The sequence below is a fragment of the Sminthopsis crassicaudata genome, chromosome 2, assembly GCF_048593235.1.
Source record: "Sminthopsis crassicaudata isolate SCR6 chromosome 2, ASM4859323v1, whole genome shotgun sequence".
Lineage (NCBI taxonomy): Eukaryota > Metazoa > Chordata > Mammalia > Dasyuromorphia > Dasyuridae > Sminthopsis > Sminthopsis crassicaudata.
In genome coordinates, this window is record NC_133618.1 from 224,471,035 (window position 1) to 224,495,915 (window position 24,881).

The window sequence follows — 24,881 nt, forward strand, 5'->3', positions numbered from 1 at the left end:
AATTGGAAATGACTAAAACAATTGGCCAACAACATACACATAAGGAAACAGAAGTAATTTGCAAGGTAAGAAAGCAAGTTAATTTGGAGCCAAATTCAAACTGACTTGCCCAGAGTCACCAAGGAAGGAAGTGTCTCAGGTTGTATCTGAGCTCATGGGGATGAATCTTCCTGACTCCAGGTCTGATGCTCTATCCACTATGGCGCCACCTAAGTGTCCTAATTCAAGTTTAGCCCAAATTCAATGGGTTTTTTTGGTTGTTTTAACCACCTATTTCCAACCTTACTAAAATTAAACAAGGTGCAAAGCTAAGCTCAAATGATGACAGAATCAAGGTGATGCTGAGCACTGCATGGAGCTATTTACCCAATCTTGACAGTAATTCTTTCACTGGTCGCTAATAAAAATATCACATTTGTCCACGGCAAAAGAATGAAAGGAGCAAGGAAAATTCAGTGTGTTCCTTTCACTATGGCTTTTTTTTTTTTTTTTTTTTTTTTTTTTTTTACTGTTGGACTGTTTTACTGTTTTTAGATTTAGATTTTGCAGATACTTGCAGATATGCGCTTTCTATGTGCCAGATACTACATGTTAAGAGCTTTAGCAATATCTTCACCACCAGCCAGGAGACAGTGTTATTGTTATTCCTATTTTATAGATGAGGAAAATGAGGCAAATTGGGTTATCTAGGGTCATACAGCTCTGAGGCCAAGTTGGAACCAAGGTGGGTTCCTTAATTCATATTAAGATGGTACCCAACTCTGCTCCTGTGTCCTATTCACTGTGATCAGACAAGTTTAAATGTGTCTATCTATTTTATCAACACCTGTCACCAGAGTATATCATATCTTCAAGTACTGAGATTTCATTCACAATTTTATATGGTCAAATGTCAGGAATTATCAAGGTCAGATAAGGACCGAGGCTCCTATCTTATCTGAACGAATATGCTTTGCCTTGCCTAGCTATTTACTTTTGTTGTCTTATGACATAGATGATCTAAGTAGGCAACCAAAGTGTACTTTCAGGGAAATAAGATTAGAAGGATGACTATTGAATTAAAAGGTATCTATTAAATCACTGGGATAATCTAGTCGTCTGGATTAAAGAATTATGGTCTTAATTCTTTAAATCCCATCAAATGAGATAACTTTTGTAAAGTCCTTAATAAAGTCCTCAAGTAGTAGGCCTCTTTTTTATCTACCCAATCCACTTTGTTCCTTTAGGTAAGAAGATACAGTTACTAGACCTAGAGATCTGAGTATAAATCCTTCCTCTAACCTTTAGCCTCTGATATGTCTTTATCAAGAAGAGATATTGCTCCGAAGCTTATTTATCTCCCAGGACAAAGTAAACTCCTGGAAGACATGGGCCCTGTCTTAAATTTCTTCTATATTTCCCGGAGAGGTGAATCACATATAAAGAGAGCTCAATAACTAAAATAACTATTTGTTCAATGATGAAATGAATGAATGAGTTCTTGTTTGCATGACAAGTTTGAATTGGCCCATAGAGGTCAATGCTCTGAGTTGTTATTACTGATGTTGAATTAAATATTAGAGCTTACTTATAAAGATATGCCATTCTGGGCTAATGGGGTTTCTTTAAAATAACAAAACAAGTCTCTCTTATTGTCTCTGGAGTGAGAATAATTAAGTTAACAGATGATATTAAAAGGAATGTTATTGGCCCCAATCTCTTTGCCTTTCCAACTGCAAATCAGGTCAGGACTGAGTTGCTTCTCAACAAGGTAGATTGACAACTAGCATCAAAAGCTTATATCCTACCTAGGCAAACCTAAGCCTGCTTTAGGATTGCTTCTTTTAGGTGGTTCTTTCTTGACTTTAGGCAAACAAGTATTCTGAGATGATTATGTTCAGGTTTGAAGTTATAAATTTGAGAGTTACAGAAGCCTTGAGTTCCATTGGATTGGAGCTCTTAGATGGTGGCAGGGGAAATTATTGCTTTGGCGAAGATTAACAAGAGGATTGGCCTGAGCAGATGTATTGTGAGTTATTGGACAATAGAGCTGAGATGAAATTTTAAATGCCTAATTAGCAGTCCTGCTAATTTAAATTCTGAAGAGGTTTACGTAGCAGCTTTCTAACATCGTAAGTTTACTTATTGAAGCCTGTTCTACTAATGCAAGTTTGTTCAGTCTTTTATGTTTTTATGTTTTTTATGAGTACCTTTTTTACTCCCTCTTAGGCATAAGTAAATATTTCCCCCAGGGAATCTGGATGGGGATTTAATGAGCCAAAGAATGGGAAGTAACACCCTCTACCTTTTCATTAAGAGTTAGGCTCCTCAGGACTAAATCTGATCCAACTACATCCTTGGGTCCGAGACAGAGAGGCCCTTCGAGTGGAGAAGGGAGTACTGTATTGCAGTATCACTGCCCCCTTTTAGCACAGCAGCAGTTCTAGGATTAGAAATGAAGGGAAGGTAATAGCTATGGAATGCAACCTGAAGATGGCCCATGAGCCAACATTTAGTGGTATGTAAGTAGGCTGCCATAACCTATGCTCTCTTGTTCTTATGCTCCATGAAGAAAATTTTTCTGAACTTTCATAGATCAAACTGTCCATATCTAGCGCCAACATAAGGCAGTAAAAATCAGCAATCTGCAAAAATATATGCTTTATTGCCATGTAAGTTCCATGATTATACTCTGAACTCTGATGGTATTTTTAGGATTGGACAAATCAATTTCACATTATTTTGGCTTTCACGATCCCATGGATTAGTCCTTTATGGGTCTGGGACATGGCTTCTATTTCTATTTCCCACACCTAGCTAGCTAGGTGCCCTATAGATGGTAAAAAATATATTGGTATTGATTTCTCACTTTCTCATTAATAATAGCAGCAAGATTGGCAAAGAGCTTTGCATATTTAATTTCATTTAATCCTTATAACATCCCTAGGAGTTTGGTATTATGATTTTCATTTTACAGATGAAGAAACTGAGGTTCATTCTTCATTTCTAACCTTGGGGAAGGCCACTGGGCTAATGGGGCAGAGATGCTACAATAAGTTTGAGGTCATATGACTTGTAAGCATGAGCCAAATTCACACTCAAGATTCAGACTATTGACTCCAAATCTAGCACTCTATACATTTAGCCACCTAGCCATTCTTATAAAATGCAAGATTTGAATGATGATTCTTTAGATACACTTTATTCTCTCACATCCTATAAACTAGAGTTGTCAAATACTTTGAAACACCATACAATACTGCCTCAACTACATCAAAATGTAACTGGGAAAACTTTAACAAAATAATAAAATACAATAGAACACATTGATAATGTATTAACACAGACAATGTTAATGTGATTTTTCTAAGTCATTATGTAGCCCACAGCCCTTATATGTGAGTTAGCATTTCTGTTTGATTTTGACATCACTGCTAAATGCTATTGAGACATCTCTCTAGCATTATAGTTGAAACCAGTGGTTTAAAAAAAATCAATAATGATCTTGGAGGAAAGATAATGAAACATAACTCTCTCTTCTCAGCAGAGATGGGAGATTGTTGGAAGAGAATGTTGTCAGCTTTGGAAGTGGGAGAGGAATCATTATAGTAAGTATTTTTCTTAAATATATTGTCAGGAGGGAGGATTTAATCAGCAAGAGTTGTTGGTGGTAGTTTTTCTCCAAAAATTATCATGTAAAAACAGGAGACATCAATAAAACTTAATTGGAAAGATAACCATAGCAATCTAATTCAGCCTATACAGAATTGAAAAGGAAAGGGGAGAAAAAATATAAACGGAAATAAGAGCTATATAAATGTGAGTTGTTATCATCCAAAGATAGAATGGAGTGTTGGATTTGGAATGCAAGGACCTAGGGGTCAAGTTCCAAATCTGACACTTGGGAAAGTTACCTTACTGGGTCTCAGTTTCCTGATTTGTGATGATTTCTGAGATCCCTTCTACCTACAAATCTATGATCTAGTTTTCTTTGCTTGGGTCAGATTCAGGTTTTCATTGTGTTTATAAATACTTTCCAGAGATGTGTTTACCTGAAGTGGGCACCACATTGGAGGCATTCATATCAGGACATCGAAATTCTGTTCCTTCTGTCATCTGAAATAACCCAAAACATTTATAGTTACCCAAATGCAATATGACTTAAAATTTTTACTATAGAAGACTGAATGGACATAGAGGTTTCCCTGTTTGGGACCATAGCTTTCAATTGCAAAGCTGAAAGAAAACAGGGTTTTGTTTTTGTTTTTGTTTTTGTTTTTTTTTGGGGGGGGGAATGAAAGAAACAATACATAGGCTGACTCATTGGGAAATATATTTTTCATCTTTCAGTTTCTCTCATCATCAGTTGATGAATTATCCCTGTTATTTTCTTGGATGACAAAATTGGGGGGGGGGGCTCAAGGGCTTATAGAGCCTATCTGAAAAGCTAATTTAAATATATTGCAGATCCCAACACTTGCTGAAATAAGTCTCACTCTAGTTCTAAATAACAAGAGCTAGTGAGTCTCTAGTCTATTTAGAAATAGGATTGGATCACCTCTGGGGATAAAGTCCTTCTGTCTAGAGGCATATTTCAGTTAAACCTTCGAGGATAATAGCACTTCTTGAATAAGTGAATAGGAAGGGTTACCAAGGGACTCTATGCATAAGGCAGGAATGAGGAAGGTATCATTAAGAGTAATTGTATGGCTAAGGAGGGCTGCATAGTTAGGAATTCTTTTATCTTCCTGTTATTAGACTTATTGTTATTGTCTCAACTTTCTAAGTCTTCTATTTTAGAGTGATGACCATCTTCAGACAGAAAAGTCTGGGGACAATTGGCCTTACAAAATAGGGATAAGGCAAGAGTGGCTTCCAGGCCAAAGTTGGTGAGATAGAGCCATTCTGACAAGCAAGCATATCTCCATCGGGGTGCAAGCAGAAAAAGAATTGAACTCGGCTTGGGTCACAGGACTTGGGTTTCAATCCCAGCTCTTTCCCTTGCCATCTCTGTTGCCTTAAGCAAGTAACTTCACTTCTCAGATTTCATGTGTTTTCATAACATATTTTTATGTGTTCTCATCTGTAAAATGGGGGTTTAGACTAGATGCCTATGGATATATATATATCCATAGGCACCACTACACCTGAAATGTAGTTCAAGCTCTCCATTTTAAAGAGGAGGAAATGGAGGCCAAAAGAAAAGCAGTTGTCAAAATTCATACAACTTTCAGGTCTCACTCTAACATCACAATATGGACTTGAAGTTCTAGATCTTCAAAGCAGAGGACTTTCCACAGGCTCTAAAGATCTAGCACTTAATATAGAATTTATGTATTTGTTTTGCATGTGTTCAGTCATTTTTCAATTTTGTCCAATTCTGTGACCTATTTGGCATTTTCTTGCTAAAGAAACTGGAGTGGCTTGCCATTTTCTTCTTCAGTTTATTGTACAAATGAGGAAACTGAGGCAAACAGCATTAAGTGACTTGCCCAAGATCACACAGCTGGTAAATGTCTAATTTCACATTTGAACTCATGAACATGATGGCAGTGCTCTACCTACTATATTACCTAGTTGCCCCATGTGGTATTTACAAGAAACAAAAGAAACAAAATTTAGTACCTTTTGGTTCCTGGTGATTTTTGGGAAGAAGGAAGGATAACCCCTGCTTCTGTAGGTGAATAGATAGGGATGTTGCTGTAGAAGGAAAGCAACATACATTAAAACAGTAACCCCAAAATAAGGGTAAATCTGATAGCTATTAAGCTTTATTATGGAACTCAACTCCTTGTCAACTGCTAAGCTGAAGGGTCAACACCACTTTGAAAAGCACATTTGCATATTCCTCTGGCAAATTCTTTAATTTTCCTGACTCTCTCTTCTATAAAGCTAAAAGCCTGTGGCTGGCCTAGCCAGGTTCTAAGTGATCTGAGAACTTGGACACAGTTTTTCTCCAAGTGACTTGATGAAAAAGAAGTGTTTGACAGATTCTAATGTGAGACATTAACACACATTAACAACATTAATCTATCCTTTCTCAAAAACTATGTAAGTGGCAGCATGGAGATAGTTGGTGCTAAATACTGAGGGTATTTGAGGTAAAGATGGTTAATTGTTTGGTGTGGCTGTGCTCAGCTGAAGGAAGTCCTTCAAGCAGGATGGGGTTTGTTTGCCAGAAGAAAATAGGTTTTGTAGTCATAGATGTAGATGAAATAAATACCACATTCAAAATGGAAGTAGGCAGGGAGAAATAGGGTGTGTGTGTGTGTGTGTGTGTGTGTGTGTGATTCAATGGGAAAGCTTTCATTTCAGAGACTATGAAACTAAGACTTTGAGGAGAAGTTTAGAGCTTCCTTTAGCCTGCAGATGATCCCAAATCAAGACAGCTATAATATCAGGCAAGCTGCTTTGGCTTTATAGTGGTGGGACTTCATTTGTATTCAGTTGTCATTGTCTTGATTTGTCATGACCCTGTACTTCCACTGTGATGATTTATTCTGGAAAGGATAAATGGCTTTGGATTCTTGCCAGTGGAATGTAAGCATTAATCCAAATGGAAAATCTTCAAGGAGAGGTCAGATTATAGATCTGAGGTGCATCATCCTAGAACCATTCTTGCTAAGAAGTGTGGAGAATTCGTCATCAGATTAGTATAGAGTAGTGACTGTTTGGACTATAGCAATTCTTGATAGTTTTCCACTAAATCAAAGAAGATCTGTAATCTTTGTCAGAAAAGAGCACCCACATTGATCAAATCATAGGTCAAAGTGTTAAAAAATCTGCATGAAAGTCTCATTTTATAGACTATGATACCAAGAAGAGAACTAATTAGTGATTGAAGTTGCTCTTCAGAGACCAGATCAACAGATCCACTTCTCAGTTCATGAGCTTTTCCCTAAGAATATCATCAAAAATCACATCCTCAAGTTGCCCCACCCTTCTAACAACAACAATCCATGCCCTTTTTTCTTCTTCAGCCTAGAGCAGAAAGTCTGGAAATGAAATGCCTTCACACAGGTAGCCAGCATGGGAAAGCTTGTGAAACTAGAGATTAGCCCTATTAGCTCTGCTCATCACTTCTCCCTCCTGGTATGAAAATGGAAGGAATCCTAAACCTAAAGGGTTAAAAACTCTGGATTGGGAGAGGCCTTTATAAAGCTATTCTTGATGTTGAAGAGAATATAACCTGGCAAAATATGGTACCGCAGGTCACTAATGGGCCAGTCAGACATTTGCAATTACAAAACTCATTTGGTATAAACATTCAACCATTTCAAATTGTCAAGATCCATGCTTTATTTCAGCTAATTCCTGCTTACCTGGGTAGGACATTTAACAGGAATTCTTTGTCTTGCTTGGAAAAACTCTTCCTTCCTTCCTTTGGGATCCATCTGGAAAAGAAAGTGACATGAAAGGTTCTCAAGAGTCTTAGTTTTGACACAATCTAGGGTACCACTGATGGCAACTCCCAGCAGCTATTGTCATATTGATGGAGAAAAAGAGGGATCTTATATATAATTTGGTCTATGGTAATCCTAATCACTCCAGGGGGAAAAAACATCATTTTGGGATTGCCTGGGACAATCTGTTCAAAGCCCTCAATGTGGTTTTATTCTACTTCTGTAGTCTTAACTTTATGCTACTCCCTTTCATGCAACCAGTCAAACTAGAATATCTATTTCCCAATTTTGTCCTTTCCTCTTCTGACTCTGTATTTGGGTATATCTTCTCTTTATAGAACTCCCTCTACATATCTTTCTGAAACTAGTTCACATTTTATGTTATCCTCAACAATGTTTTCTTCCTACTAGTTATTCATATCAGATAGCATTTATGAAGTAATTATTATTATTCCTATTTCATAGAGAAAAAAAATGAGGCTGAAAGAAATTAAATGATTTGCCTATGGTTACAACTATTAAGATTAGGATTAAGATAGGATTGGACCCAAGTGGCGAGATTCCTTATCCTAAATAACTTGTTGCCTTCCTTCCTTTAAAATTTCAATCAAGCATCATCCATTTCACAAAACTGTGCCTAATTTCCCAAGCCAGAAGAGATTTCTCCCTCTCCAGACTCTATACTTCTCCATCTGATCTCCCCTAATGACCTTTTCTCATTCTAAGCTAAATTACAGTTATCTAATGGCCTGCCATTTTTCACTTTGTATCTGTAGCACAATATATTGCATGGAGTAGGTTCCTAATGAAGTTGAGTTGAACTGAATTGACCTCTATCTACAGAAAGCAGAAAACATGAATGAAACCACAATGTTTCCATCAGCCAAAGGGGAAAAACTCATGACCTTGAAGTTCTTGTACCCACACATTTCTAGAAATCATATGCCATGGAGCTTTCACATGTTATGAATGGAAGAGAACTTAGGGATCTCCTACTACAGCCTCTATATTCTAGAGAATGTTCTTTAGCTGAAGAAGTGGAGATATATGATTTCATTATAGCTGTTTTGGCTAAGTTTTAAAAAATCATCTAGGGCTTATTAGCCAGTTTATGAATCATCTAAGTCCTTACTGTTTTTCTCTTCAATTTTCCTGATGAAATTATTAGCTCCTTCCTTCCTTCCTCTCTCTTTTCTCCCTCTCAACATAGGGTTGCTATGTTGGAGGCTCTGTCCAAAGGAATACAAATTTTGATTGCTTAAACCTAACAAGATATCTTGGGGTTTATAGATCACTGGCTCTTACTGATTGGTCAATAGTAGGTCCTAGCATGAACCTCTCTGGGTCATTGTTTGGGCTATGATGGCTCAGAATATATGCAAACAGTAACTTTCTGTTTTGACCACAAATCCAATCTTCTTCTCAGCTTGATTTTAGTTTTGATTTTTGACTAGGTAAAAGAGGCAATTCTTTATCTCATTTTTTACCTAGCCTTAATCACTGAGTGGGTGTTGCCTCAGCCAAACCTGTTAAGGATCTGTTTAAAAAGGCCAAAGTCTCCCACTATGTTCAGGGCCATCTCTATTTTTCCTTATCTATATCATGCACCGGACCAGATGGCTCTGGAACAGAGAGTGAGGCTGGTAACTTTGCTCAGCCCATCCTCACTTAAAAATCCAATTAACTTGCAAGTCATGATATCACCTTCCTGATGTTATGTTTTTGTTTTTTTTTCCAAGAATGAAGGAGAAATAACCAAATAACTAAGCTCTCCACCAGGGAACGAAATGGAAACAAAATATTGTGAAGAAATCTGAATGAGCTAGATGATTTCCATCTAGTTATTAGCATAATCTAGAAATTACTTTATATTATTTCATATAAACTTTGTACTTATTTACTTGCACATGTCATAATCCCTAGTTCATTGAGGGTAGGGAATATTTCATTTTTTGTTTTTGCTTCACTAATCAGGGGTATTTAACTTGTGGTCTCTTTTTAATTCCTACTGTTCCAGGGTTAAGAGCATTTCCTGAGCTGGGACCCACTGATAGATCAATAAAACCCTCTATCTGCCCTTTTCCCTTTCATTTTCCAGTTTAGTTTAGTCCCTTTAGCTTCAGCCAGAACCAGATTCTCAAAGTGTATCTTATCATAACACCCATGTTCTGGTACATGAGGAGAAAGGGAAGAGAACTTTAACCTTCTGATTAGCCCTGAAACATCTAATTAAACAAGAGCCAAATAAGTGGGTTCTAATAATATAGTACTATGGAGAAATGACAACAGCACAAAACAAGGCATGGAAGAAGAAATGTATCCAGGCCTCTGTGTGAATGCAGACCAGAAAGAGCCTATTCTCCTGAGCAAATTTTTTTTTTTAGAGAGCCTGTAAACATTTATTAGTACTCTCTTGTCACAGAGCTATATAAAACTAAGCTACTGATATTTCTATTTGATGATTGAGGAAACTGAGGCATAAAGGGATTTTATCCCCAAATTTTAATGGAGAAATAGAATGAGAATCTAGGTCTTATGGATGAACAGTATAGTATAGTGGAAAGAATACCAGTCTCTGGAGTCAGAAGCCAGAATTAAAATCCTACCTTCTGTGATCTTGGGTAAGCCACTTAAACCTCAGTGTGCTACAGTTTCCTGTTCTATAAAATGAAGTGGTTGGGTTAAAAAGCTTCAGAATTCTCTTCCATCTTTAAATTGGTAACTTTATGAAATGGAATTAGAATTAATTGGCCGATGTCTTTTCCATTTGGCTTTCTTTCCTTAAATTTCGCATGGAGTTGACTATGGTCTAAGTGACTGGTAGGAAAGTTGGGGATGAAGGAGAAGGGGCTGACTGAGACTTCATCCAAGACTTTCACCACTCAGATCTGTGAGGTCGGTAAGTGGTAAACTGAAATAGTCTTGGAAAAAAAATACCAACTCATCACCTAACTTAATAACTAGTATTACTATGGCTCCCTCGGCAAAGGCCTTATGGGAAGTGAAGGGACTAGTAGAAGATTGGGGTGGGATATTCTTGGGGATAAGTGGTGGCTAGGAATGTTTTAAAATAATCAGTTCTCTGGGATGGCCCCTCAACCCAACTTTACCCCACTCTCTCTCTGCTTCTACCTTCTTCCTTCTCTCAGCAATGCAACACTCGCTTGTTTCATAGTCTATGGCCTGCCAAATATCTTTTGGAGAGATCCTGGCTTGGTGAGAAATTCCCAATATGGAAGCTCCTTCTACCAATTCAGATCAAAAAATTCATCTGTAACTTCTCATCTTAGAGAGTTTCCTGGGACACTGAAAGGTTGTAACTGGTCCAATGTATCAGAAGGAGGAGCTGAAGCCAGGTCACTATTCCAACTTGTTTAACTTGGTTATACATTATATTATACATTATGTAGTACTCATTATATAATAAATGGTTATTGAACTAAATTGCCTCCAAAGGAGCGGATATTCTAGTGCACAAATAATAGCTAACATCTAAGTAAATTAAAGTATATTAAGTGTGTAATATAAGTATATGGTATGTACTTTTATTAATATATAATATTAAGTGGATATATTAAAATATACCAGACATTATTTCATCTAATCTACATAACAACTCTAGGAGATAAGTGGTATTATTATCCCCACCAGTTACAACTTTTCAGAGAAAAGAGAGACATAAAGACATACACAGAGACAGAGAAGGGGAGATGGGAAAGCATCATTGACACTTCTCCCATCCAGGGTGACAGGCAAGGCATGAAGTACAAGGGCCCATGAAGGGCAGTCCTTGCCTGAATATTTCAGGCCTGGAAAATGAGTACAAGGTCATATGGCATGTTAATAACAGCAGGGTTTTCCTGAGCAGATTTCTCCCTCCAGCCAAGCTCAGTGAAACCCAACAGAAAAGACTATCAGGCAAGCTGTGCCTCCAAACATTTCACCCTAATAAGACATCCAAGCCTACTCCCCAGGGGCAGTGTTTCTCATTTACTCTGGCTGCCTTGGTGGGAACTTTTCTCCCCCTTCCCTCTCCCCCAAGATTCCCTTCTCAGGCCCCATCCAGGTTGACACATGTCGAAATGCAGCTGTTCCCATCAGTCAGCTGGGAGGAGGGAGGCCTTTCTCTAAATCAAGGGAGAAGAAAAACATGTTTCTGTCACTGGAGTTCTAAAAATAGAGCAGCTTGGGAAAGGGAAAAATGGGAACCAGCAGCTCTCTGCATAAACCTGGTGAATCTCAGGGAGAAAAAGGCTTGAGGTTGGGGCTCCAATTTGAGTGAGGAACATGGATTTCTGACCATAATCCATAATCCTGGTCAGGATTGGGGGGTATTGGGAGAGCCAGGGACGGGAAGCTTGACAGCCTAAAGCAAGCATTTTGCCCCCGGTAACAGAACAGTTTGGTAAAAAAGAAAATTGGCTCTGGAGGCTGCTATGTGGCTAGTAAATATCTGAGGGTAGACTGTGCTCCTGACTATGTTGAATATTCTTATCTAATGTGCCACCTAGCTCCCCTCTTAAAGATCACAGATGAAAAGGTGCAAGCAAACTCAGAGACCAGCTCCAAAGGAGGACTGATACCTTATAGGCTGCCCCATAGCCAGAATAAAATGTGTCTGACACAAAGCACTGAGGGGACTTTGTCAAACAGATATGGCAAATCATGGTTTTATGATGGAATTATGATGCTATAAAGAATAAACCTATTTTTTAAAGAAGAGGAAACTGAGGGAGAAACAGATTAAGTGACTTGTCCAAAATCACATAGGCAGCAAGAGTCAGAGCTTGGATTTGAACCCAGGTCCTCCAGACTCTCCCTAACTTTGTCATCCGGGGCAAGTCACTTAACCCTGTTTGCTTCAGTCTCAACTATGCAATAAAGCTAGAGGAGGAAATGGCAAACCTTCTAGTATCTCTACCAAGAAAAGCCCAAATGAGATCAAAAAGAATATGAAACAATTGAACAACCAGAACTACAACCACCTCCTGCTAAATTTGGGAGCATGAATCCCAGCCATTATTTGGGTTCTATGAAAATTCAGCACAGATGACAGAGCTTGCAGGTTCAATTCAACCAGTTGGATTAGTGTTTATGAAGCACCTACTTCACATAAAGAAAACTTATTCTGTAGTTCTGTCTTTAAAGCTGGAAAATAGACCTAGGAGATTAATAATCCATCCCTCTCATTTTCCATGTCAGAAGCCTGAGCATTACTTAGCCCCTGCGTATCGCTAACAAATGGCCAAACTGGAAGTAGAACTCTCATTCCATTGCTCTGTTCACTCCACTGGGAGGTTAAGTATGTGACATACTGAGAGTTTCTGGGAAGAATGGGCTTGAGACATCCAAAGGAGGATTGCTACTCTATCGGCTGCCCCAAAGCCAGAATAAAATGTGTCTGACAAAGCACTGAGGGGACTTTGTCAAACAGATATGGCAAATCATGGCTTTATACAAGACTTTTTATAAAAGGTTTGAATGAAGAGACTAGCTCTGAAGTGTAGCTCAGTCTTATCACCACTCCCCAATCTTCCCCCATGCCCCAGTAGCCCAAAATCGTCAGAGCACCCAAAGTTGAAAATAGCTTCAGCCAGGACCTAGGCAGAGCTCCATATGGCATCTTGTTGGGGTGACAGTCTACAGAATACCCATCTGCTTTCTCTATAGCAACCAGTAGTAAATTGATTGGGGAGGGGCGGTGAGACAGATATAGAGTAGCCATACATTCCCCCCTCTGGCTCTAGGCCTATGCAAATGCCTCTGGACCCACACCACAGTTCTAGGACAAGAGTGCCAACTCACCATGCCATTCCAGACACTTAAGGCAAGTGCAACTACTGACTTCTTGTGGCTAGGTGCCTGGTTCTCCTGAAAAAGAATATATACAAAGAGATGACCTTGGAATGCAGACAGGATTCTATTGATCCATCAGATTCATCTTCCAGAGTTCAAATTTGGCTTCAGAAACTTACTAGCCGTGTGACCCTGGGCAAATCACTCAACCTTATTTGCCCCAGTTTCCTTATCTGTAAAATAAGCTGGAGAAGGAAGTAGCAAACCATTCTTATGTCCTTGCCAAAGCCCTATCCCTTTCCCCCCTCACCATGAGGTCACAAAAAATCAAAGACAACTGACATGTTACTAAATAAACAACCTGGAATATAAGGCAACTATGAGAGGATCACAAAGTTCATAGGTCCAATTCAGCCAGTTCATTCCAATGCTCTATATATTATGCAAGCAGGAGATTTAATTTATGTACCAATGTTTAAATGAAAATCATAAATTTTAAAAGTTACATAATAAAGAATGTATGTAAAATTTATGTAAATCTATGTAAAATTTCTACAGAGGATTCCAAAAGTTGATACATAAGGTATCAATAATAGCTCATGTAGTAGAATTGATCTTATCTTGATTTTCAAATTATTTTAACATTTAAGAGCAGCTAGGTGGTACAATGGAGAGTGCCCAGCCTGCACTCAGCCTGCAATCAGTTCAAATATGATCTCAAACACTATGTAACCCGGGAAAAATCACTTTAAGCCTGTTTGCCTCAGTTCTTCATCTGTGAAATGAGCTGGAGAAGGAAATGGCAAACCACCCCAGTATTTTTGCAAAAGCAAACAACAAATGGGGTCACAAAGAGTTGGACACAACTGAAAAAAGACTAAACAATGACTACTATTTTAGAAGAATATACCCAATAAAAATTTTAAAGCAGGTTTTTATTTGATGCCCATAGATGAATTATTGATTTTTTAAAAACATTGAATGAGAAAAATAGAAGTTTAAAAACGTTTATGTCAGCATATTTTTAATGAGCCTAATTGGCTCAAAAAAATCTCAGTTTAAAAAACTGAAAAAAAGTCTATACGAGTAACATCTCTCCCCCTCCCCATCCCCCTGCACTTAAACTCTATATAGAATAAAGCCAAATGACTTAGCCAAATATCTTTCTCTGGACCTCAGTTTCCTCATATTTCATATTAGAATCATAGTCTGATCATTTAAGTGTTTCCCAGCTCTGGACTTCTCTCATCTATGGGGGTAAAGCCCAGGGAGCACTCACCGGGAAAAGAGAAAGATCCATGTCCTGAAGGAAAGGATGATAAATAACTGTGAAAGTATCCTTTGTGTCATATCTGCCTGAAGCCATGAGATTTTCCATAGAGTTCTGGAGAAATAAAATAACAAGAACTGGTAAGAGAACCAAGCTGCTTGGCAAAATGTCTACCCCTCACTTTTGGCCATCTAAATTCTTTTTGTTGTTGTCTGTAGGGCTCTTATATAGAACCTTGGACCAAAATCAGCTAACATGTGCTGTTCTGAAATACCGCCCCTTGAAGAGAGTTAATTAGTTTATAGGGTTTCCTCAGGTGGAAACAGCTCCTGGTTCCTGACAAAAGTAGAATAGGGCACAATCCCAAGTTCATTTCCTTTCTTAACTGATGAGCTTGAATTTGTATTTGTCTATGGAGTTCTGTGAGTCATTAGCATTTTAATCATAATCTGTGCAGGAGGAAATAAATAGCTGCCCTATTCCTGATAGTCATATTGTAAAATGAATACCTTTCTAGAAGGGACCCTGTTACCCCCACATGAACCATCTTAGTTTTATCATAGCAATATTTCTAACTTCTTAGGGGTGAGGGTATATTGATCCAGTATTAGAGAGAAAAAACTGTTTCCTCCAGTTTTTCAGGATTCAATTCCATCTTCAGAATGATGGTTTGAATTCCTTGAAGGATGAAATCCCCTAAGCCACTGGTTACATCTTAAAGCTACGTGTAGTCAAAAAATGCTCAGTGATACAAAATATAGACCAGAATTTGTGGCTCATGGTCTACTGAATCTCAAACTTTTGTGTTGGGAAATTCAAGTACTAAGATAATATCACTACAGGTCAGTATAAGGGTATTGTTACACTCACTAGAATTAGAGATTTTGGTGTTAGTCATATTTGTGCTTTGGTTTTTTGCCTAATTGTAGGGATAGTTTCTTCAGAATTATCCACAATATCTTGTGGTCTCTTTGAGGATAGTTCTTTTTCAGCCTTGCCCATGGGAAAGGGATTGGACATGTGCTACCCTGCTCTCAAAGTCAGAGCTAGGAGCAATGATTAGAAATTACAAAAAGGAAAATGTAGCTTTGATGTGAAGAAAAGCTTCCTAACTCTGAGAGGTATGTGAAAGTGAATGGGCTGCTTTGGAAGATAGTGGGTTTGCTCTTGAATTGTGAGGGTTTTTAAAGCAGAGACTGATAGCCTCTTGTTATGGACATCACACAGATATTTCCTGAGCAGGTACAAGTAAACTAAAAAACCCCTGATATTCCCCTTATCTCAGATTCTATGATCAATATATATTAGCAAGATGATGGATTACATATGGTGTAGACCATACAAAGCCAACTGAACCAAATGATGGAGACCAGGACCCAACTGGATGTAAGATCCTTGAGGTCAGAAATCATTTTTCTTTTGTCTTTGTATACCTAGGATATAGCATAATAATGAACAGAGTAAAAGCTTAATATGTCTACTGTTGATTGGCCTATAAGATGAAAAGGTCATACCAGATAATTCCTGAGGTTCATTCCAAGTGCAAATCCAATTACCTTAACTTGAATTTGTTGGAATGATGCCCTAATCAGCTGAGCTTCCCTGACTGTCACTAGAAACCTGATGTGTGATCGTGGCCCAAATCACTCCAGTTCTCTGAAGGTTAGTTTTCTCTTATGTCAAACAATGAAATACCTTTACTGCTTATCCTATAGGATTGTTGTCAGGAAACATATAAGCCTTAATGTGACACTGAAATGCAACCTTAGTGCACTAAAACTTTTAAGACACCTTGCATGTGTTATCATCATTATCAAAAGCCTTGTCCATGGGAGAGGGATTGAACATGTGCTCCATTTTAAAAAAACAATCCCCAATTATGCAAAAAGAAAGTTCTCATTTGATTGGTGAGAAAGAATAATAGTTCCTGATATCCAAGTTCTTTTAGCAAGTTGGATACTAGGAAATATTTAGTATAACACTGTGCCAATGTCAAGGAAGAGAAAATAACATTTGCTGGTCATTTGCTGGTCAGGCCTTGGACAGGCACATAACATGACCAGACCCAGTAGATCTGTCTTGACTCTTCTTGAGCCAGTGCTTAATGCCATACCCTAAAGATAGCCTCACCTGATAGTACCATCTTTTCACAGCTGTGGCCAGTCGAGAAGGTTCCTCTGAGCACTCACACACTTCATTCAGGTCCCTAAAGCGAAAGCAAAACAGAAATGAAGGTCCTGGGTTTTCATTTGCCTCTGATTTCTTTGATTAATTTAGGAAGTCATTTAATCTCCAAGCCTCAGTTTCTTCATATGAAAGGGGTAGACTAAATGAGAGGTTCTTAACTGATATTTATGCACTTGTTTTTTAAAAATATATCCATAATTGTATGTATGATTCCTTTGTATTTTTTTTGCATATAAAAACATTACTCTGAGAAGTGGCCCACAGGCTTCAGCAAGTTTCTAAAGGTCCCCATGATACAAAGATTAAGAACCCTTGATTTCTGAACAAAACAAGGGACCAGGAAAATACTGAACACAGAAATAGCAGGATTGTGTGATGATCAACTATGATAGAATTGGTCCTTCTCAGCAGTTCAGTGATCCAAGGTAAACTCAATAAACTTTGGAAGGAAAAATGCATCTGCATCCAGAGAGCTGAAAGAAAAGGTAGGGGTCACCTAATCTGAAGCTTCTTAAACTGTGGGTCTTGACCTCTTATAGGATCACATAACTGAATTGGGGGTGATTTATATATCTACATATCTGGGTTGCATAAAAATTTCTTGGGCTAAAAGGATCACAAATGGAAAGTTTAAGAAATCCTGATCTAATTCAATCCTTTCATTTGACAGATGTGCAAACTAAGGTCCAGAAAGGATCTTCCTAACTCCAAGCCCCATTTTCTATTCAGTCTATTAGATATGTCAAACATGGTGCTTGTACTCACAATCCTTCTGGGTGAGAATCAGATTAAAATGTAATTTAATTTAAACAATGTTGTTTAATTTAACAAAATCAGCAAAAATAATGTTAATGAGATTTTCTACGTCAGTATGCAGCCCACAGGTCAGTGTCCTGTGTTTTAAGTTTGTATCACTGACCTACATGTGTCTGAAAAGTCCTGAATTAGCTCTGATAAAAAAAAATACCTTAAGTAAAATTGTTAAGCCAGTGATCAATGTTTTCTTTAAAATGATAAAGGTGAAACTTCATGACTAGAATAGCTTTTACTGGTTATCTAGTATAACAGTTTAACAGATGAGGAAAATTGAGGTCTAGGAAAATGAAGGGATAGCTTAGACAGTAAGTGGTGGAGCCAGGGTTTAAATGTGGGTCCTCTGAAGCTCTAGCAGTGGTTCTTTATTTTCCATGCTAGGTATCATTAGTATTCCAGTAGAATATTTAGCACTTATCTGAGTTACAAAAATGACATCTCAGGACACTTATGGGTTGGCTTTACCTGGGTCCATCTTCCTGATGTGATGAAGATAAATTTCCAAAATCCGAGGTATCCACCAGATTCACAAAGGCTTTGGGGACCTGAGAGAGCATAGAAAAGAGTGATAACTGAAAAATCACAATCATTCTTCTAGAAGTCTCTTTTCTCTTTGGGAACTTCTTGGGCAAAATTCTGAATCCTGGGGTGGAACACTCCAAACTCATGGGCTTCTATTTTGCTACTTTCATTTGGGGAATCCATTTTTATCCCTATGTGCATCAGGTCACTCTTATTTATCATATAAGGAAAGATTCTTGGTAACATGTTTGACCATTAGATTTTGTTTAGAGTAAATGTTAAATTCGCCAATCAGATTCACAAGGAGGACCCTCATACCAAGTCATCATTAGTCCCTCACCTCATATTGGGTTGGGTAGGATAATGAGCCACAACCATTCTTCACATTTCTTTTTTTTTCCTGAGGCTGGGGTTAAGTGACTTGCCCAGGGTCACACAGCTAGGAAGTGGGAATTTAGACTATCTTAGACTATCTTCTATCTCTTTAGACATCTTTGGGGAGCATTTCTGACTCTTAGGACCATCTTACTTCTATCAATCACTATGTATTCTTTGGGGTTGGGATTATGGGGGGGGATTTGGAATTTTTTGTGGAGTTTTTGGGAGACAATAGGGATTAAGTGACTTGCCCAAACATCATACAATTAGTGTGTAAAATCGGATGTAATTCAGGTCCTACTGATTCCAGATCAGTTTTCTATCCACTATCAATAAAGTCCATGCAAGCAAGGCAACCCATGCTCCACTACCTCAAATTATGGGAATCTTTGAATTCAAGATCAAGACATAGTGTGAGCTGAAAGCCTCCAGTAAGTGTACAATTTAATAGGTAGAAGATAAGGAAAACCAAGTTTCCTCCCTCCCTCCTTTCTTCTCTCCTTTTTCCCTTCCTTCTTACTACCCTTCCTACTCCCCTTCCCTCCCTTCATTCTTCCCTTCTTATCTTCTTCCCTCCTTCCCTTCTTTCCTCCCTCCCTTCCTCCCTCCCTTCCTTCCTTCCTTTACCCAACATTCATTCTCCTACACCAGGAGAATTACCTCTCAAATCTCAAGTCTTAGAATAAGAAGAGGATGGGGCAGCTAGGTGGCGCAGTGGATAGAGCACCAGCCCTGAATTCAGGAGGACCGAGTTCAAATCTGGTCTCAAGACACTTAACACTGGGGCAAGTCACTTAACCCCAGCCTCAGGGAAAAAAAACAAGAGGGCTTCACCATGGGTAATAGAATGTGTCAAGAGAACACAAAGTGTCCTCATCCAGCTCTTTTCAGGATACCCCTACCCTCTCATATGCTAGCAGGTGAGCAATCACTGGTAAATTAAGAGATCATTGGGCTGAGTTTTAATCACTCACATGACGAGATAACCACTGGCCACCAGAGTGGTTTCGTTACTTATTTTCTCACACAGAAATTTCTTTTAAAAGTCCTATCCAGAGGCCCAAAGCTTGCTGCCAAGTTCCTATGGTTTGTGATTTAACATAGTTAAAGAATTGACTGAGATGGCTTGCATAGGTTTTGATCTTCAGCATAATTCAGCTCCCAAAAATCATGCACTCAGATGCTGCATAAAGAGAGCCATAGGACAGGAAAAGTGATGCTCTAAGAATCAATTCCCCATCCCTTTAAAAGAGAGCTTCTACTTGTTAGTAGTTTAGCTTATGGGAGCATGGTTCACTGTATAGTTAAGCCTTCTCTGACGGTAAGTAAGGGGCTGAGGAAATGGTGTTAGAAGTCTGGGAATTAGAGTCCTGAAAAATCCTTACCTCCCGATGCAAATAGTCCAAGCATCCTATTAGTTCCTGCATGCTGCTGGTCATGTGACCTTCCTATAAGAAAAGAAGAAAAATGCCCTGAAGGGGAAGGTCTTTGCAGAGGTTTTCTTGCTGGGGACAGTAGTTTGCTGGAGACCTGTCTCCCTCCACTGGCCAAAAGGACAAACCTATGAGATAAGGCAATAGCTTTTCTCCTAAGGTTTAGTTGGTAGCAGGGTTTTTCCTGAGGAAATCAGTCCTGCAAAGGAGGAGGATTCATCCAGAGATTTAAGGCCTTCTGATTCACCTCAAGATGTTTATTTTTTCACTCATGAGTCAATCATTCAACAAGTGATTGATATATGCCAGGCCCTGTGCTAGACCCTGGAGATAGGCAAAAATAAAATAGTTTCTGCTTTCAAGGAGCATCCCCTATGAGAATTTAAGCCCTTTGAGGATAAGGAGAAAATCTTAGTTTCATCTTTGTATTTTTAGTGTGCTTAATAAATTGCATGTTGTTTTGAATAGCATTTTATTAGTCCCTTTTGTCCTCTATATTTTTACAAGATGGAAAAAGAGTTACCAGAGAAAGAAGCAACCTAGGTGCCTTTTCATTGGTCCCTGTTTTTATATAGCTAAGTAAAATATTTCACCCCATATAAAACACATTTCTTTCTTCCCCCAATGGAAAATAAAATTATTTTTCAGAGTTCCTCAAAATGCATGTGAGATTGACACCATAAATGAATAGTCTCTTTTTCAGTGGAAAAATCAAACCATCCTCAACCCAACCCAAGACATATGCACATTGCCTAGCTGTCCCCTGAGGCTACTGGGCCCAGGCAGGCCGCTAGGGCTGCTGGGAAAGAGGTCTGACAGTTATTTTATTCCCCAGGGGGACACAAGCAGAGAAACTAAGACAGCTGCCAATCCCCTCAGGTACTGGTTCCACCCAGAGAAGGGCAGTGGGCCAGTTCCCCTCAAAACAAAATTGCCAGGTCTTATAGGAGAATTAGACCTGTTGGGATAGCGGGTTTCAGCTGTCTGAAATAAAGGATTCAGGAATGTTGTGTTTTTACCTTAGCTGATGTAGACCTTTAAGCATGAAGTCTTTCCTGACAGTCCTTCCCCAATGGAAAATTATTTCCCCTTCTTTTTCTTTCTGGCTCAGCACTCTGATTGCACCTCTGTGGTTAACTATTCAATGTTCTTGCCTTTTATTTTCATTTATTATGTGCCCACTATGGGCAAGGTGCAATATTAGAGACTAGATTTTGGTTCAATCGAACAATATCCTACTTTCTTTATGACTTATTAAGTCTCTCCCCAAGGATACCTCTTTGAAACACAAAGTGTTATGATCTCCATTTTGCCCCCCCCCCCCAAAAAAAAAGAATTAAGGGGAGGTCACTTAGAGCCAATAATCATAGGTGGTGTGATTCAAATCTGAACCTCAAAATCTGAAATCTAGCTTTTTTTCACCATATCACATGTTTTAGAAAGGGTCATAGAGATAACTCAATCCATCATCTACATCTGATGAAAAAGAAAAGTGCGGGATGGAGGAGAGGAGCAGGCCCTAGGTCAATAGCCAAGTAGAAGAGTCAGGATTCAAGTTGGAAGGAACTTTAAAGACTGGGCAATCTATCATCTTCATTTTACAAAGGAAACTGAAATCCAGAGAAAGCAAAGTAACCTCGCTAATAAATGAGCTTGGTTTGGAACCCTGATTGCCTGATTCCAAATCCAGCATTCTCTGCCTGCTGAATTTAGCTTTTAGAATACACCCTCCTGTACATGTATGGTTCTGACTTCCAGGTGAAGACAACTTTTTCAATTCAACTCTCACAGTGGACATATTTCCCGGGGAGTACCTAATGTATATAACAAGGAGAATTATATATTATTTTTCTTGTCTGATTACCTATTGCATGTGAATTAGAAATAATGAGGACACTTTCCAACAATGCTTGGACAATTTTCAAAAGTAGAAAGTGTGTGGTTCAAGGATAGTCTGAAAATAGAGTAAGTTTGGAATATTAACCATGGGCTTCTTGTAATTTAGATGGAGGCCTGGTATGGATGGGATTCTTCAGTCTAAGAAAAACATGACAGTCCCAGCTGCCCATTGGGCAAGAGATGGAAGAGGGAAACAGAAAAGGAGGTGGGAGGGCACCAAAAGAAATAGTAAGAGCAAACTAAATGTTACTGAGCCATGGCTTTAGAATCAGGAGATGAGTTCAAGATATGGTTCTGGCATTTCTTAACAGTGTAATGCTAATTGAAAATTTTCAATTTCTTTTTTGTCACCTGTGATATTATATTATTAAAATCCACTGTTAATATTTCAATTGATTCTGGGGCAGGAGGGGGAATCTTCTTTATAACCTATAACTACATAGAAATGAGCTATTATTATTTCCTAAATCTTGTTTTATTCCCTTAAACTTATATTCTTAGGAAATCAGAGTTTAGAAAAAAGAAATATTTGCTGAGTAGGAAGATGGTATTCCTGGATTCTCATTTTTGCTTTACCAATTTCATTTATCCAGCTTTTTTGATTTCTTGATCTGTCAGAATGGGAAGGGTACCACAGAGAGTTGATTTGCCCATAATAGATGTTTTATAAAAGTTAAATTGGTCTCCTTCACATTTGAAAGTTCTTTGAGTCCCTTGTTGGGGGAGGGTTCTTTGAAAATGCTAATGAGTAGTGCTGCTCATTACCCCATACCATCATATAGTATAGCAGATAAAATCAGAGATGGCAATTTTCAGACAATATAGTGTCCATTTTACCTGTTGGTTGGAGGGACAAGGAGGACACAGGCTCTGTGCATTGAAGAAGACATTGATGACCTTCCAGTCATTATGAAAATCCAGTTGCTGAAAAAGATAGACCAGAGAGGGAGATTTGGTAAGGGCTTGTGTTCAAAGAGCCATAATTCAAACAGGGAAATGGGGATTACCCTAAGACCCCGTGTTCTCTTGACAGTATTGAAAAAAAAACAAAAAAAAAAAAAACAAGCTGAGTATTTAGTGAACAAGAATAATTAGTCAAACTAGAAAGTTATCAGTTAACTTTCTCTTCTTCACTGACCACACCCAGGTAAATTCTGGCTTAGCTAGGATCTCTCTCCTTTTGTACTATACTCTGCTCTTTTACCTTTAAAAGGTTGATGGAAGAATGTTTCATGATGTTTATTCTAGACACCAAAAGCACTAGTCACAGCTCTGATAATTTTTTTTTCTTTCCACTTTAATCCTAGCCACTGAACTCCAGAAATTCATATTTGGCTTATTTAAGTCACTTAGATAAAAGTCTTCATGGCACTTCCTTTATTTTCAGGTAAAATGAGTTTGTTTCCATTTGCTTCCATTTGGTATGTTGCCTATATTTGAGATCTAGCCTCTGCTGGTTGGTTTTGGCATATCTTTAAATTCAACTTGTGACTTTTACTTCCAAGTCATTCAGTGAGAACGTAGGCAAAACTTTTCCTTGGGTTCAGACTCAGATTCTGGACTAGGAGATTCAAATTCACTCAAACATGGAAGCCCATAACAAGATTTTCTACCTTGCTACCACCACCTTCTATCCATTTAGCTTATAGAGGCTATAAGACATTTAGCACAGTATTTACAGCTTTGAATTACCAAGGCACTAAATACCAGAAGTGACATACTCATCCCTGGCTAATGTTACAAAAGCTTCTCCCCAAAGAATCAATGTCTAATAATTAAGGCTCATTATTTGAAGGAATAATGAGAAGTCATTTAATAATTTTAATCAGGGTCACACGTGAACCATCTTAAACATGAAGCCTTTGGAGTGTCACCATACAAGGACTTAAAGCTTTAAAGAGAATACAAAAAACTGTGGACAAGTTGAGATGGTCCCCCTGGGTGATGGAGGGCAGCTACAATATCCTATTCCTTTTTCAATTGGCCCTGAGTGCTTTACCACAGTCAAAGGAGTTCCTGAAAATAGGTTTGATAGTACCTTACCTTGTTCTTTTTCATGCATTGGACCAGTTCTCTGGCCTGAATCCTCAGATCACTGAAAAGCAAGAAAAAAGGGGGGGAGGGAAGGAAGAAGGAAAGATATATCATTAAGGTATATAGAGCTCTTTAATTTAATAAACATGATTCTAAGATTATGAAAGTGTACAGGATAGGAAGCTCTTAGTGGGGATAACTTTATGGAGGACTCACACAAGGTAAGTCTCAAGGTGGAAAATATTAATTGTATGACATGGGAGACACCGGCACAGTTCCGCTTAGCATGGAATGCCCTTAACAGAAAAGGTGCTATGCTCTATGAACAAAGCACAATAGAATTAGCCCAAAGAAATGCAAGATATGCAAAATTAGAGAGGCTATCCCACATGCTCATATGGACTACTTGTGTCTGACCTGTGGCAGAGCATTCCAAGCTTATATTGATCTAATCAGCCACAGTCGGACACTATAACTAGGTTTTAACATGGTGATGTTTTTGAAATCGAAGGACAATAACAATAAGATAGCTGGAAGTTTCTATCCCTACCTAGTCAAGGGTAATAATCTTAGTGACTGAGGCTACTTTGTTCATTTCCCTAATTTCTAAAGGTCAACATGTGACCTCATTAGAGAAAATTGGTTGATCATAGAAAAATCAGCATGAGAAAGTCATTTTGCAACTGGATTAATACTGGTCTCTATTTTAAAGGATTATTTGGTTAATTCAGCTTGAGTCCTGAGAGGATGCCCTCATCCCACAGTCCTCAGTAGGTAACTTCAGGTTTCCAAGGCAACAGAGGGTAGGGTGCCAATGAAAGAAATAATAAAGGAACTTACTCATTTCTGTCTCTTGGCAAAGCCTCCTCAACAGGTGGACATGAAAGTGGCAAGACAGATGGACTGAACTTCTTGACGAAATCTGAAAGAACTAATTATCAAGCTTCTTTTAGATCAACAATTTGTGAAGATGGAACTAACTGGTTATCACTTTTGGAATAATTTGATAATAGAATGTCAGAGTTGCAATGGACTTTAAGGGTCTTCTAAGGCAGCTAGGTAGTGCAGGGAATAGAGAGGAGAATTGGAACCTGAAAGACTCATCTTCTGGAGCTCAAATCTGGCTTCAGACTCTGTGTGATATTGAACAAATTATTTAATGGTGTT

General features: G+C 38.4%; 1 protein-coding gene across 2 annotated transcripts in view; it reads right to left on the bottom strand.

The window, feature by feature from the left end:
• PLB1 (phospholipase B1) overlaps positions 1 to 24,881 on the bottom strand; it is a 181,002-nt gene that overhangs the window by 103,775 nt on the left and 52,346 nt on the right. For both annotated transcript variants that reach the window (XM_074288291.1, XM_074288292.1), the window contains exons 7-17: positions 24,555 to 24,645; positions 23,724 to 23,775; positions 22,518 to 22,604; positions 19,734 to 19,796; positions 17,914 to 17,993; positions 16,579 to 16,654; positions 14,458 to 14,562; positions 13,188 to 13,253; positions 7,302 to 7,373; positions 5,605 to 5,679; positions 4,032 to 4,095 (exon numbers count right to left, since the gene is read on the bottom strand). In XM_074288291.1, the coding sequence (XP_074144392.1) occupies positions 4,032 to 4,095; positions 5,605 to 5,679; positions 7,302 to 7,373; positions 13,188 to 13,253; positions 14,458 to 14,562; positions 16,579 to 16,654; positions 17,914 to 17,993; positions 19,734 to 19,796; positions 22,518 to 22,604; positions 23,724 to 23,775; positions 24,555 to 24,645 (831 nt within the window). The remainder of the gene's footprint in view (positions 1 to 4,031; positions 4,096 to 5,604; positions 5,680 to 7,301; positions 7,374 to 13,187; positions 13,254 to 14,457; positions 14,563 to 16,578; positions 16,655 to 17,913; positions 17,994 to 19,733; positions 19,797 to 22,517; positions 22,605 to 23,723; positions 23,776 to 24,554; positions 24,646 to 24,881) is intronic.